We start from the raw sequence: 13,748 nt of genomic DNA, 5'->3' as shown, positions 1-13,748 counted from the left end.
ATCCTCTTATCTTAGGATTAGTCTTAATCATTTCTCTCTAAGCTTTATGTTGTAAGCTGAAAGTTGTCTAGAGGCTGCTGACTAAGACTAAGTTACCAATAGCAATCTCAATAGTGGTTTACATGCGCTTTTGTCAAAACCTTGCTACAAGTCGTTATGCAAGGTAGAACTAGAATGACTAGACAAGACTACTCTACTCTCTTTCCTTCCCTTTCCTTCCCTCTCTTTTGCCCTAAGCTTTATTGCATAACGCAATGGCTACTAAGTGGTTAGCCTTGCCTTAGACTGCAAATTGAGGCTAGCAGGATAGGGTACTAACTAAGAAGTAGCTTTATATCCCTCTTCTTGAATAGTCTTTGTCTTTTGAATTAGTATGCATACCCTAGTACCTCTAGACAAAGATTGGGTATGCTTACCTAGACATATCCTTTACCTGCCGCTTTGTGTCTAAAAAGTTCGTCTTGTTTTGCTATATATTGCGTCTATCTAGGATACATTAATGCTTTTGCCTTAGCTTTCTTTTCAAGTTGATTTTTATTCTTAACATTGCTAGTAGGTTAAAGTTAGCAATCAATTCTTGCAGTTTGCTACCAAAGTATAACTAGAGAGGGAATTTGGATATGCATTATGTTGGGAGGTATCTTTTTGCATACAAGGGTAGTGCAGTTGGTAAAATGCTAGTCTTAAATAGGAATAGATATATAGGTTTACTTGAGTAACGCAAGGTGTATGCCTATTAAGCTTCTATGTATTGTATCTAGGGTACTAAAGTACCTAAATTGGAAATGTAAAATGGAATATGCCAAAACGCTAATGTCTGCATGTAATTGACAAATGTGTGAAATGCTGTTTTCTTTACCTACCTAAGCTTTTGCGCACTTGCAAAGGGTATCTATTAATCCCTCAAAAACGGGGGAAAAAAATCCAAACTACTTGGTTAGGGTGTCTTTGTATTCCCATTTATTTAGCTAAGAGCTGTAGAGTAAAGAGAACTATGAAAGATTTGACTAGAAGTTGTCTTCTATTTTACCTATGTTCTCTAATGTCACGTGCGGTGAACTTTTTTTCTGTCACAGAGGTGGAATCAAGGATGCGGCTTTTAGATCCCAAAAGCAGCAAGTTTCAAACTTGCCCATTCCACATTTCCAAGATGTAAAGGCACAAAGTTATTTCTTTCCTCTTCGCCGCCTCTACTGTTAATCGTGGTATTCATGAAAACCAGTAACATCATGTCCAAAAAGCCTAGCCGAGCACGCTTCTTCCCTCTCCGAATCCGAAGCCCCTTCCACAGACGCTCTGGGTCGTCGGAGGGACGGGCAGCTTCCCCCGCCGCCACTGCTACCAGGACAGCAAGTCAGTCGCCTCCCACGCCGTCTCCTCTCCCGTCAGCCACTGCGCCGTCCTCGTCTACTCCTGCGCCATTGCCGCCGCCGGACCGGGACCTATGGGTGGAAGCTATTGAACAGGCGAGTGATAAGGCGAAAAAATGGATGATAGCCAATGGGTGTTATGGGAAGCCGGACCCGAGGTCTGCTAAGGTCAAAATCCAGGAGCTGGTCAAGATCGCCAAGAAGAGAGAATCTCGCTACAGTGATCATCCCTTGGCGATCCGGATCGGAACTCAGAAAATCATATTTGGAGACTACGTGGCTGACTTTGTACGGTGTCTGACTATGGTTGGAGACGCCGTCATACCTTTCGCACCGTCCGAGGTCAGCGCTCCGTGGTCGGTTGTGAAGGCTGTCATGCAGGGGCGTTGCATCCATCTCCTCGTTTTCTGCTGCTTCATTCGTATAAAAACAGCGATTGCTTTCTTTGGGTAGGTAGTGAAAGCTAATATGGCGTGTTGGATTCCCGTCATGAATGCCGAGCAGATCTGTACACTCCTTGGAACTGTCGAGAGAGTTGTGCGCATCATTCAACGAGGCCAGGTCTACGAATTCCTGTATACCGCCGATACTACAGGGAAAGATGCCGCGGGAAGCCTCCAGACTTCGTTGGTAAGCCTGTACAAAGCCGCAATCGAACTCTTAGCCGGATCGGACACAGTATTCAGCAAGGGGACAGCCCGACAAATTCTTCACGCCATCGTCTGTCCAAAGCAAGCCGAGGGCATAGTCGCAGACCTCTTTAAAGCAGAGCAAACGCTTGCATTTGACGTCCAGGCATGTGAGGGCATGCGAGGTGATAGAGCTGGCAACAGAATGGACTCGCGAGTGGACGACCTGAAGATGATCCTCTGCCAACTAGACCCGCTGCTCACTCGGATGGACACTGGGGTGGCCAACCTGCTCCAGAAGCTCAAAGCAGCAGATCATGATAGGCTGCTGGACTTCATCAGCCCCGTAGCGTTTCGCGACGTTCTTGACACAGTCAAAAGAAAGAGGACTCCCGGGACAGGCGACTGGCTGTTGGCCGATGAGAGCTTCCAAGAATGGGAGCGCATTCCCTCGTCTTCAACTCTGCTATTTCTGGAAGGAAACTGTATGTTCAATCATGCTTTCCACATCTTACTCACGTTACTTTGCGACTGACAATATCATGCTAGCCGGCACTGGGAAGACCTACCTCACGTCCAAGGTCATCGACCATGTGGACAAACAACTCAAAACCTCGCAGCATCACGAAGGCTTCGCCTACTTCTACTGTCAGAAGGGGCCATCGTTCATGGATCCTTGCGTAGTTCTACGGAGTTTCGTTCGCCAGTTATCCTGTGTTGCCAACGATTTGGAGAATATCCAGACCGAAGTGGTCCAACAGTGCGCCTTGGCAAAACGGAACGGGGCAAGCGGGTTGAGCTACGAAACCTGCATAGATCTCATTTTGAAATCTATTAACCTCTACCCGAAGACGACGATAATTCTCGACGCGTTCGACGAGTCGGATAGCTCGACCGACAACCTGGTCGAGATACTGATTCAAATCATGGACACTTCGAAGAAGCCGGTCAAGATCTTTGTGTCGAGCCGTACGGGCCGCGAAGTCAAAAAGCTAATTGAGAATAAGTCCACGATTATCATCAATGTCAAGAACTATGTAGACATCGAAAAGCTACTAGACGCAGAGGTCTACTCTAAGGACTGGTTCAAAGACCTCCCAGAACATCATCAGTCGGAAACATCCAGGACTTTTGCCTCCCGCAGCCAGGGAGTGTAAGTTCACTTTCTCTTTGTAGGCTAGCTCCAGTAGCGGTTTGTAATTTGCTAATTCCCATGCAGAATCCGCTGGTTTCCTTGCAAGTAAACCGGCTCAAGAGGCACGCGGCCCGCGGCTCCATCATGGACATACTAAAGAGTTTGCCAACGGACTTGACGGAGTCATACGACTTGAGCTATAAAGAGATCAAGGAGCGCGGTGGCACCGATCTGGCGCTTGCAGAACGAGCCCTGAAGTGGGTATCGTGCACTTACCAAGCGCTTGAGGTCAACACTCTCTTGGAAGCTGTCCGGTTGGCTCCTCAAGGCATGGACTTCGAGGGGGTGACTCGACAAAAGCTTCTCATGCTCTGCGAGGATTTTCTCACTATAGACGAGCAGCGACAAGTCTGGGAGCTTTCCCACATTTCCGTCGGCGAGTACTTCGATTCCAAGCATTGGGGTGTCCAAGCAGCCGATCTACTTGTCGCTCAGGCCTCGCTCACGCTGCTTATCGACACTTACGCCACAGTCGATATAAGGACGCCACTTGAAGCCGCAGGATACACTGACTCCGAGTTTGACTCTGATGACGACTCCGAGTTTACCTCCTATGGCAACTCAGAGCTTGACTCCAATGACCACTCCGAGCTTAACTACGATGTCGACCCTGATCATAACAGCTCCGAGCCTGACGAACAAGAGGACCCTCTCACCCAGAGAGTCTATGATATTATAACCATGCTGACACTTCCCCTTCAGATGTACAGCAACCACCACTGGCCGATGCATGTCAGACGTTATGAGGAAGGAATAAGACCTGGCAGTGAAGTCGATGCCGAGTTATCCCATCTTCTGAAACGCTTTCTCGGCTCCCCAGGCGACAGCAGTCTCCAATACCGGAGGTGGCTCGACCACATCCATATTTCAGGACAATGGCCAAGAACACCCTCGCTTAGGACCAACAGCATTCAGAATCTGGAACCCACAACGAATGCGCTGTTCTCAATGTGTCAATTTGGGTTCTACCACCTGTTGGTCGATTGGTGGACTGAGGACTCATTTAACGATGCAGCCAAGACATGCACCGACAATGGCTACACTGCTCTTGCCCTTGCTGTCATGGGAGGAGCTCAGCCCATATGGGAGCGGCTGACACAGAGGGTGGATGTCAACTCCCCCTGGACGATGCTGCATATGGCAGCGTCCTCATAACAGCAGTCGCAAAAGATCAGCTCGAAATTGCCAAGTTTTTCCTTAAAAGTGCCGGAGCGAGGGTGGACGAGCTGGTGGGCGGGAAGTACGGCAATGCTCTTGTGGCCGGCACGGTGGAGGCTCCACTCGAGTTTGTTCAATGGCTCGTGGAAGAGGCTCATGCCAGCTCAAACTTGCTGCCAGAGAGAAGCGACTATGGTAGCCCTCTTGCGGCGGCCGCTCTGAAGGGGCGACTCGACGTCGTCCGATATCTAGTACAAGCAGGGACGGAGGTTAACGCAGTCCTACGGGCCGGAGAATACGGGAGTGCCCTTTCGGCAGCCGCGGATACGGATAATGTTGAGGGAGTGAGATACCTCATCGAACAAGGGGCAGAGCCCAATTTACTTCTGCCTGGAGACTATGGCAGTGCGCTTGCCTATGCAGCGCATGACGGAAGGGTAGGGAATATGGAAGAACTCATCCATGCGGGGGCGAACGTGAATCTCCGGTTGAGGGTAGGGTGTATTGGCAGCGCTCTCGCAGCTGCCGCACAAAACTTCAACGGGGGAGAAGCCACGGAGTACCTGATCCGGAATGGTGCGGACGTCAACCAGGAGCTGGAGGCTGGGGAGTACGGAAGCGCACTTATTGCTAGCATATGCAACCCGTTCCTCCCCTCAACGGCAATAGTCCTCCTCGAAGCCAAGGCAATACCGACCGCGGTTCTCAAGACAGGTTCCTACGCCAGCGCCCTCGCTGCTGCTGCTTTTTGGGGGCACGTGGATCTGCTCAAGCACATGGTAGGGCTAGGAACACCGAACGCTGCCTTGGAAACTCTCCGGCAAAGCCGCCCTCCGCCGTCCACCGATATACCCGAATACTTCGGATTGGCCTTGATCTGCCACCAGGGCTTTCAGCCGGCCAGATCACGATTCAAACTATGGTTTCGGACTTAGGATAACGGGGACAGCCTCTGTCTAGTGTGCGCAGATCTACGCTGCTGATCTTGACTAGGGGGTTGGTGGGGGTGGGTTGGGTCCGTCGACAGCCGGCCCGTCTCGGCGTTGCGATAAGTGCAGGCTACCTACCTTGCGGTTTTTGGTATCCCCCTCTAAGGTTGCGGGCCTGAAGGTCGTGTCCGCCCACTGGGCATGTATTGGCCTAGGATCTGTCTGGTGACGGTCTCGGTGACCTCGCCAGCCCAGCCCATCCGACCCCTCCAGCAAGCAGGTCGTAAAGCGCATCCGCGACCAAGCTTCCCCGCACCGTTATGAAGGCGAGTATCATGGCGAGATTCGTATTTTATATTGGGTTGATACATCAGTGGAGTTGGGGTGGTTTCCTACATTTGTGAATAGCTTCATTTCTCCAGTAGAAATCCTACACCAAGAATATGGGAAGACAATCTCGTGCAACTTAACAAACCGACCTCCAGTGCACTTGCCCCTTGGGCATGGGCCGAATCCACGCCAAAGCCAAGTTCACCGAGATGCTGATAACGCCCATAATCCAGATGGACGTATGGTAAGCCTTGCCATTGTACCGAAAGATTATCGCAAACACGATGCCACCTAGATTTCCGCTCGCTCCCACAAGACCAGATATCACACCTGAAGAGTCCACCTGTCAGCAAAACGCCTCCATTACCAGGAAAGAAGGACACCAAAACCCACCATTAGCCGCCGGATACACATGCGGCACGACCGAGAAGTTAGCGCCATTTGACGCATCCACGAAGAAGGCGAGGCCGGCGAACAGGCCGAACATGGCGGCCTCGCGGCGCGGGTCAGCGAGGCCGATGGCGAGCTCCAGCACGCCCATGGCGACGCCGAGGAGCGACATCCACAGCTTCTTGGCGCGGACGGAGCCCGTGCGCTGGTAGATGGCGTCGCTGAGCATGCCGCCGGCGGGGCGGAAGGCGACGTTGAGGAGGCCGAACATGGCGGCCCAGTTGCCCGAGCCGGTCTCGCCGAGGTGGGGGAAGTTCTTGAAGTAGTAGGCCCCGATGATGGAGTTGAGGGCTAGTTCGCTGCCTGCGTATGTGCGTGTTGGTGGGAGGGAGTGCGTGATGGGTTGGAGGTGGGGGAGTACATACCGAATGAGCAGGCGTATGGGGCAGCTAGGGCGAGGGTGTGGAGAGAGAAGGTGATGGAGAGGCCTTCACGGAAGGTAGGTTTCATGATTATTTCTCCATTTGCCATGTCGAGCAAGGCACTCTGCCCTTGTTCGATGTACACAAGGTTGGGGTCTCCTTTCTCGGGTGACTTATCCTTGGTCATGGAACCGTCTTTCTGCCCCTCCTTTAGGCCCTGCACGGCGACTGCCTCTGGGGGCGGCGAGGCCGGCTCGTCTTCGATGATGAGGTGGCGGTCCGACCACTTCCCCGTAGGTGTGTCGTCACAGAGCAGCAACATGCCCATGGCAGTCGCGGTAATCAGGATGAACGGCACAATGTATGCCACCCGCCAAGCCACGTGAGGAGTGAGTCCCCGGGAATGCACCAACGAGTTGAAGATGGCGGGCATGAGGAAGCTGGGCGTCTGTCAGCGTGCATGCACACGTACGCCTAGAGGAGGGAGCGTATTACTAGGTGATGCCACCGCCGGCATTGCCCCAACCACCGGCAAGCGCGTTGGCGGTCCCGACCACGTTGATGTCAAAGAACCCCGTGCACCACACCTGGCAAGGGACGAATGTGCCGCCGAGGATGCCGACGAAGAAGCGGAGGGCGATCAGACCTTTCGGGCCGGTGACCAGGCCTGCGAGAGCCGTGGGGACGGCGCCGCATAGTAGGGTGCCGGCGAAGACGTAGCGTGGGCCGAAGCGGTCGCATAGCGGGCCTGCTATCAAGCGGACAAGGAGCCTGTCACACGGAGGTCAGTGTTGATGAAGAATGAGCAGGGATAAGTAATACGAGCTCACGTACGTCGCAAGCAGGGCTACAATGTTGGAGTTGGCGACATCGTTCTGGGTCATGTGCAGGTCGTCCCGGATGGTGATGGTCAACTTGATTTGATTGGGGATTAGCCAATGCTTGGATAACTACTCCAGACTCTTCCTGGGCAAGCTTACCAATGGCGGGAAGGCGTACCATGACAGGAAGGCGATCATGAAGCCAAGCCACGAGAAGAAGAACACCCGGCCATACCGGTCGACGGGATTCAGAACGGGGATGGACCGGGCTTTTCGGGTGATGGGGTTAACCTCGGGACGCTGGAAGAGGAACAGCGACATTTCAAAACCACGGTTCTCAAATTCTTCTGCTGCGGTTGAAGGGATAGGCGTGGCTACCGGCCTACTCCAGCCCTACCAGGGACGACCGGGCACCATATATACGTGTATCGCCTTTCCATAGCAGACGGCGGACAGGTAAATCCTTCTCTGCACAGATAACCCACGGCGAGTTACATTCTAGATACTCAGAGCTGGGAAGCATCGACAAGTAGCCCAGGTAACAGGGAAGCTGGTCCGGTAAGCGGACACGCAGTCACTAGCCGTGGAATGTGGCTAACAAACATGGCTGATACGGCAGACTAGGGAATAGGGTGAGAGACAGACGTCCGCGGAGATGTACGTTTCTGCTTATATATGACGAAAAGCCTGCCAGAGCTTATATGTGTAGAGGAACCAGATATTTTGGTGGGAGCGTATCTATCAGAGGGTCCCTATCTTGATAGAGTACCATGTCTGATAAGATGATAAGACCTCTACGGAGCATCTCCGCGGCTGATATGACGGAAACAACCTGCCAGTCCGGAGCCAGCGATACGAGATGTCGATCAAGAGTGCAGTGCTCATAAGCCCAGGGCATGTTGATAAGCAAGTCACTGACGACCCGTGGCTGAGAAAGAGCACCCGTATCTTCATAGGGGTGTATCTAGACAGGCCTGGGAAGTTTGGACGCTAGCCAATGATTTGAATAGCTGTTATCTTTGACAGGGCCGGCCTAGAAGGGCCGAAACGGATCTTTTGCCTGTAAGGCATCTTATCTGCCTGCAAAAGGAGCATTTTCCCAGAGCCATGGTCTGAAGAGTGTACGCCATGGCACTCATATTGACTACGTAGATCTCCTGGAAGGGCACTGTGGAGTCCCAAGTTTCGTAGGCATCAGAACAAGGCAAGTGACGTGTAAGCTGGCAGCCCTGAATTCTCTACCAACGGTATCGTGCGGCAACCCCCACGCCTTAGATTCCACAGTCACTTCTCTCTGAATCATGATTGAGCCCCAAAAGCAACTCAAGTCAGGAGCTTCAGCCAATCGAGACTTATCTCTGGCCATAAAGTCTTCAGACCTTCAGATACAGAGATGGGGCCGGTGTTGGCTGGGATACAAATCAGAGCAAATAGAGGAAAGAGCGTACAAAGCCTGCCGAGTATTTCCGAGGAAGACAACCGCTGGGATAGACGTAGGGGGGATTAAAATTCATCATCCGAACACTTCCAGTGATGTTTTGGAGCACCAGAGGGTTAGGACATTGGAGTGACTCCATAAGATCAACGTAGACAATAACAAGAGGGAACCAAATGTAAGATAAGGCCCTAATTTCCTGTAAATATTTCGTCAACACTTACCAGCAGATCGAGTTTGTCGTAGCCACCCGATTCTGCACCTCCCCCGGCTTCCGGCCCTTGCGCCCCTTGACGCACTTGCTGAGCTTCTGATCCAGCCGCTCAAACGGATCCGAGCCCTCCTCCGCGCGCGTCTTCCACCGCGACGTTCCCAGCAGCGCGTCGAGCTCCTCAACCGGCGGGAGCTTCAGGTACACCCACCCGTCCGGTCGCTCTTCGGCAGGGAACGTGGCGATGCTCATAGCCTGGTCGGTAGAGCACATTCCCGCGCGTTCACCGCCGAGGCCGAAGTTGCGCTTGTGGAGCGGGCACGACACCCAGTAGTCATTCCCGCCCTCGGCCTCGCCGACGAGGCCGTCCGAGAGCACGAACGCCCGCTTGTGCGGGCACATCTGCTGCGTCGCGTAGTACCCGCCGCGAACCTTGAATACGGCGAGTTGCGTGTCGCCGCGACGGACCTGCGCGGACGAGAAGCTGTCAAAGTGGCTGGCCTCGATGAGGGGCTGCCACGCCGTGTCGGACCACTGGTGGTTTCTGAAGTCCTCGTCCGCCGACGACTCCTTGGGCCAGTCCGTCGGCCGCTCCTGGCCGCGCTCCGTGATGATTTCCACCGTATCGACCGTCTCGGCCGTGTTGTCGAACTGGCGAAACGCCTTCTGCCGCTCCGGGTCCTGCAGGATCTCGGTCCACTCGCAGAAGTAGCTGTTGACCAGCTCCTGCATCTGCCGCTCCATGTCCGCGCAGATGCCGAGTCGGTCGTCGACGACGACCTCTCGCAGGTAGTCGATACCTCCTGGAAGGTTCTCAATCCACCGGGCGGTACGCTGCAGTCGGTCCGCGGTGCGAATGTAGAAGATGAGGTACCGGTCTAGTAGCGGGATGACGTCTTCCGGCGGCACGTCCTTGGCCAGCAGTTCAGCATGGCGTGGCTTTGCGCCGCCGTTTCCTCCGACAAAGATATTGAAGCCCTTCTCTGTTGCGATCAGGCCGAAGCTTTGGGAAACACGCCGTATTAGCCGCATGTTTCGTCATTCCGCAGATTTGAACAGAGAGGGCACTAGACTCACTCTTTGCTCTGGGCTTCCGCGCACTCGCGGACACAACCGGACACGCCGCCCTTCAGCTTGTGGGGGGCCCGGACGCTCTTGTACCGCTCCTCCACCCGTATTGCCATGCCGACGCTGTCCCCCACGCCGTAGCGACACCAGGAAGAGCCGACACAACTCTGTGTGCATTGTTAGCAAAAGGGCTAGGTTAAGAGAACCAGACGAGGGTGGTCGTACTTTTACCGTCCGCAACGCCTTGGCATAAGCATGCCCACTCTCCATCCCAGCATCCACCAAGTCCGCCCAGATACCAAGCAAGTCCTGCTTCCTAGCCCCAAACATATCAATCCGTTGCCCGCCGGTGATCTTGCAGTACAGCCCGTACTTGTCCGCCACCCTGCCCATGGCAATCAGCTGGGCCGGGGTAACCTCGCCGCCGGGCACGCGGGGCACCACCGAGAAGGTGCCGTTGCGCTGGATGTTGGCCAAGAACCGGTCGTTGGTGTCCTGCAGGTCGTGGTGGCGCCTCGACATGACGTGCTCATTGTAGAGACTTGCTAGTATGGAGCCGACCGTCGGCTTGCAGATTTCGCAGCCGAGGGAGGTCTGGTTTTTGCCTGCGCCTTGCATCGCCTCTGCGAAGGTCTTGAGGCGCTTTACTGCGATAATGTTGTACAGATCTGCCCTGGAGTAGGCGAAGTGTGGGCATACTGCGAATGATCAGCAGTCTGCCAGTTTGGGGTGTGTTCTCCCAGAGTAACATACGGTGGTTGGAGACCTCCTGGCCGAGCTCTTTCAGCGTTTTGTTGAGGATGCTTTGCACCAGAGGAATACATCCGCCGCAGCCGGTGCCAGCTTTGGTGCATGATTTGAGCTCGTTCAGGTTCTTACACGTGCCGGCCTTGACCGACTCGACGATGTCTCCCTTGGTGACGTTGTGGCATGCGCAAACCTGGGTGTCGTCTGGCCTGGACTTGCCATTAGAAAAGCACACACACACCATGTTCTCAGTCGAGTAGGTACTCACAAATCGGACCCGTCGTCCTCCCCGTCCTTTTGGGCACCCAGGATAAACTGGCCCGGCGGCACATCCAAGACCTTCTGGGTGCGGACCATCTGAGCGAGTTTGACGTAGTCGCGAGTGTCCCCGATCATCATCCCGCCTAGCAAGTGCGTACCGTCAGGGGTGAAGAGATACTTCTTGTACACCGAGCCGAACGGGTCCTTGTATGTGAGGGCCTTGGCCGGAACTGCATCTTCATGGAACCCGTTCTCAACACCAGGCGCCGGAGGTCGCTTTCCCGGGAGAAACTTGGGGCCATCACGATCGGCGAAGAAGTCGCCGAAGCTGGCAACATCAATGCCAAGAAGCTTCAGCTTCGTGCTGAGGTCTGGGCGGTTGAATTTCCGGAGTCCCTGGAACCTGCCATCCGTGAGATTGAAGGAGAGCACGTCGGCCATTTCCACGCCCGGGGCGATGATGCCGAAGGTCTGGTTCTCCCAGCACGTGCAGTCGCCAACCGCGTATATGTCAGGAACGGAGGTCTGCAAGCTGAAGAACGCCTGTGTTAGCATTGGGCTTCTTGCCGACGGGGTGGCCTACTTACTTTTCGTCAATCACGAATCCGCCCGTTCTGTCGCCGGCTTTTATGTCGGCCGAATGGGCCAGCTCATCTCTCGGCCTCACGCCAATCTGCCAACAACATCAACATCAGTTTGACCCACGCAAAGAGAAATCAGGATATAAGGGGAAAAGACCAACATACCGCAAAACAGACCGTGCTGCACGGTATCCGCTCCCCATCCTCAAACACCACCCCCTCGACATTATTCCCCCCATCAACCTCCACAGCCGCGATCCGCTTCCGGTGCAAGACCTCCAAGCCCAGCGCACGAACCCTCTCGGTGACGAGGTGGCCCGCATCAGCGTCCAGCTGCCTCGCCAGCAGATACCCATTCCGGTCGACGATGCGGACCGACGAGAAGCAGTCGAGATCCATCATGGCCTTTGCCGCCTCCAGACCCAACAGGCCGCCCCCGACAGTCACGCCGACGGAACCCCTGCGGTCGGCCGCGAACCCGATCAGTCCCTGCAGGTCGGACAGCGTCCGGTAGACGAAGACGCCGTTGGCATCGTGGCCGGGCGTGGTTCTCGGTAGCACGGCGTCGGAGCCGGTTGCGAGGACTAGGATGTCGTAGGGGATGGTTTGGCCGGTTGATATTGAGACTTGCTTCGTTTCGGGGTGGATCTCCGTCACGCGCGTGTTGAGGTGGTAGTTTAGCGAGTCGTCGCCGAAGGATGAGTACTTTGCACCGAGGGGTCAGCAGAGAGGCTAAAGCTTCCACAGGGTATACATCATTACCCATTCTCTCGGGTTCAGGTAGAGATTCTCCACCACGCGGTGCTCGAAGAAGGAGCTGAGGCCGACGCGGTTGTACGCGAAGTGTGGTTCGTCGCCGATGACGACCACGCTGTACTCCCTGCGCTTGGCATCGAGTTTCATTAATTTCTCTCTAGCAATCTTCTGTCAGCCCACTGCCAACGTGCTAGACCAAAGTTCGCAACAGCATAGCCCGTACATGAACGACACGGCGACCATGCCTAAGCCGATTACGACGATGCGCTTGCGCTGGGGGGTGTTGACCCCGTTTGCGGCGTGGCCATTCGGAGCGTGGCCATTTGTTGCTTGGCCATTCGTGACACCAACCATGTTGGATGTCTAGTATATGGGCTCTTGCCTTGGCCAGGCTGCTATATCACAGACAAAGGGGGCTGAAAGAACGTGCAACCAGTACTAAAGACAGAGCGAGAAGAAACCAAGGCACGGGGCTCCTTCGATTCCATGAAGAAGAGCAGCGACTGAGGACGAGCGAAGTGGGAAAATACCACGGGGCAAGCTGCCACCGACCATTTCTCCTATCGCCCTGCGCCCAGGGTCGACACGGCGATGGAAGGGCCATGTCGAACTAGCTGGACCGCCGTCGAGCAGCATTCCGGCTCGTCAGAGAAACCGGGTTGTGCAGTTAGCAAGATTTGTTTCTCCTCGGAGCTGCATCGTAGGTGGTGAGCAAGATATATGGCGGATACGTATTCTGTAGATAGATGATACTCGATCTCCCCACGCGCGCTCAAAGCGGGTGCTTATCAGGAGCGTACAGATACGCGGCAATTAATTAGATCCGCGTCCCTCCCGATAAGGGGTGCGGGCGGGCCGACGAGTTACACAACGTCAACACTGCATAGCCGAAGTCTAGAAATTCTGATCTGTCTCTTCTCACCTTTGGCCAACTTCCCGCGATGCTGATAGAAGCCTGGACCTGATGCATTGTTGATTGCCAGACAGCATGGGGATAAGCCGGAAACAGCGTGATAATACGGATAACAATCAAATGAGCGCATTACAACTTGCTTGATCACTCATAAAAAATAACCCCCCACTCTCGTGCGACTTATCCAGACAGAGATAGTATCGGGCCTCACCCGTCCACGACTCCAAACATCCTCCAAGTTTCAGGTATCATCTGTTCGTCGCCTTATCTCCAGTGTCCTATCTCTTGTTTGCCTCCTTATCCGCCGGCTTACTTTTTAGTAACAGCTTCCCTTGCTTATCCTCTTATCTACAGTGTTCACCCGTGGCTATCTCTTGCTTATCTCCTTATCTACAATGTTTCGGTTCCGAGTATCTCTTGCTCCTTCTGGTATCTGGGATACTCAATTTGACGGTCTTCGGCATGTCGTTTATCTATAAGGCCCAACATTCCCGCGGAGATGCTTCTCACCTCTCCTTCTCCCCCATTACGA

The 13,748-nt window shown here is 54.1% G+C and overlaps 3 protein-coding genes across 3 annotated transcripts; 2 read left to right on the top strand and 1 right to left on the bottom strand.

Moving 5' to 3' along the window:
• Positions 1-1,120: 1,120 nt before the first annotated feature.
• Positions 1,121-1,993, top strand: QBC33DRAFT_548529 (uncharacterized protein). Its single transcript, XM_060428860.1, has one exon. It carries the CDS (start codon positions 1,212-1,214, stop codon positions 1,821-1,823), a length of 612 nt encoding a protein of 203 aa, XP_060280225.1. The 5' UTR covers positions 1,121-1,211; the 3' UTR covers positions 1,824-1,993.
• On the top strand, positions 1,860-5,300 carry QBC33DRAFT_596309 (uncharacterized protein; the record flags this gene model as incomplete). Its single annotated transcript, XM_060431875.1, has 4 exons — positions 1,860-2,484; positions 2,549-3,150; positions 3,219-4,339; positions 4,399-5,300. 4 exons carry the CDS (start codon positions 1,860-1,862, stop codon positions 5,285-5,287), a joined length of 3,237 nt encoding a protein of 1,078 aa, XP_060280224.1. The 3' UTR covers positions 5,288-5,300.
• Positions 5,301-5,747: 447 nt separating this feature from the next.
• QBC33DRAFT_580715 (uncharacterized protein) lies at positions 5,748-12,657 on the bottom strand (the record flags this gene model as incomplete). Its single annotated transcript, XM_060431217.1, has 16 exons — positions 5,748-5,941; positions 6,005-6,364; positions 6,427-6,863; positions 6,919-7,194; positions 7,258-7,337; positions 7,772-7,821; positions 7,906-7,996; positions 8,942-9,893; positions 9,968-10,125; positions 10,184-10,656; positions 10,712-10,914; positions 10,974-11,498; positions 11,554-11,639; positions 11,713-12,252; positions 12,310-12,460; positions 12,527-12,657. 16 exons carry the CDS (start codon positions 12,655-12,657, stop codon positions 5,748-5,750), a joined length of 4,707 nt encoding a protein of 1,568 aa, XP_060280223.1.
• Between the last annotated feature and the right edge of the window lie 1,091 nt (positions 12,658-13,748).

The sequence above is a fragment of the Phialemonium atrogriseum genome (genome assembly GCF_030411735.1).
Source record: "Phialemonium atrogriseum strain 8032-3 unplaced genomic scaffold QBC33scaffold_27, whole genome shotgun sequence".
In the NCBI taxonomy this organism is placed as follows: Eukaryota; Fungi; Ascomycota; class Sordariomycetes; order Cephalothecales; family Cephalothecaceae; genus Phialemonium; species Phialemonium atrogriseum.
This window is presented reverse-complemented; position numbering and strand designations above follow the sequence as displayed.

Excerpts from the sequence above, each read along its gene's own strand:
- QBC33DRAFT_548529 (XM_060428860.1), top strand. The coding sequence starts at position 1,212 with ATGAAAACCAGTAACATCATGTCCAAAAAGCCTAGCCGAGCACGCTTC.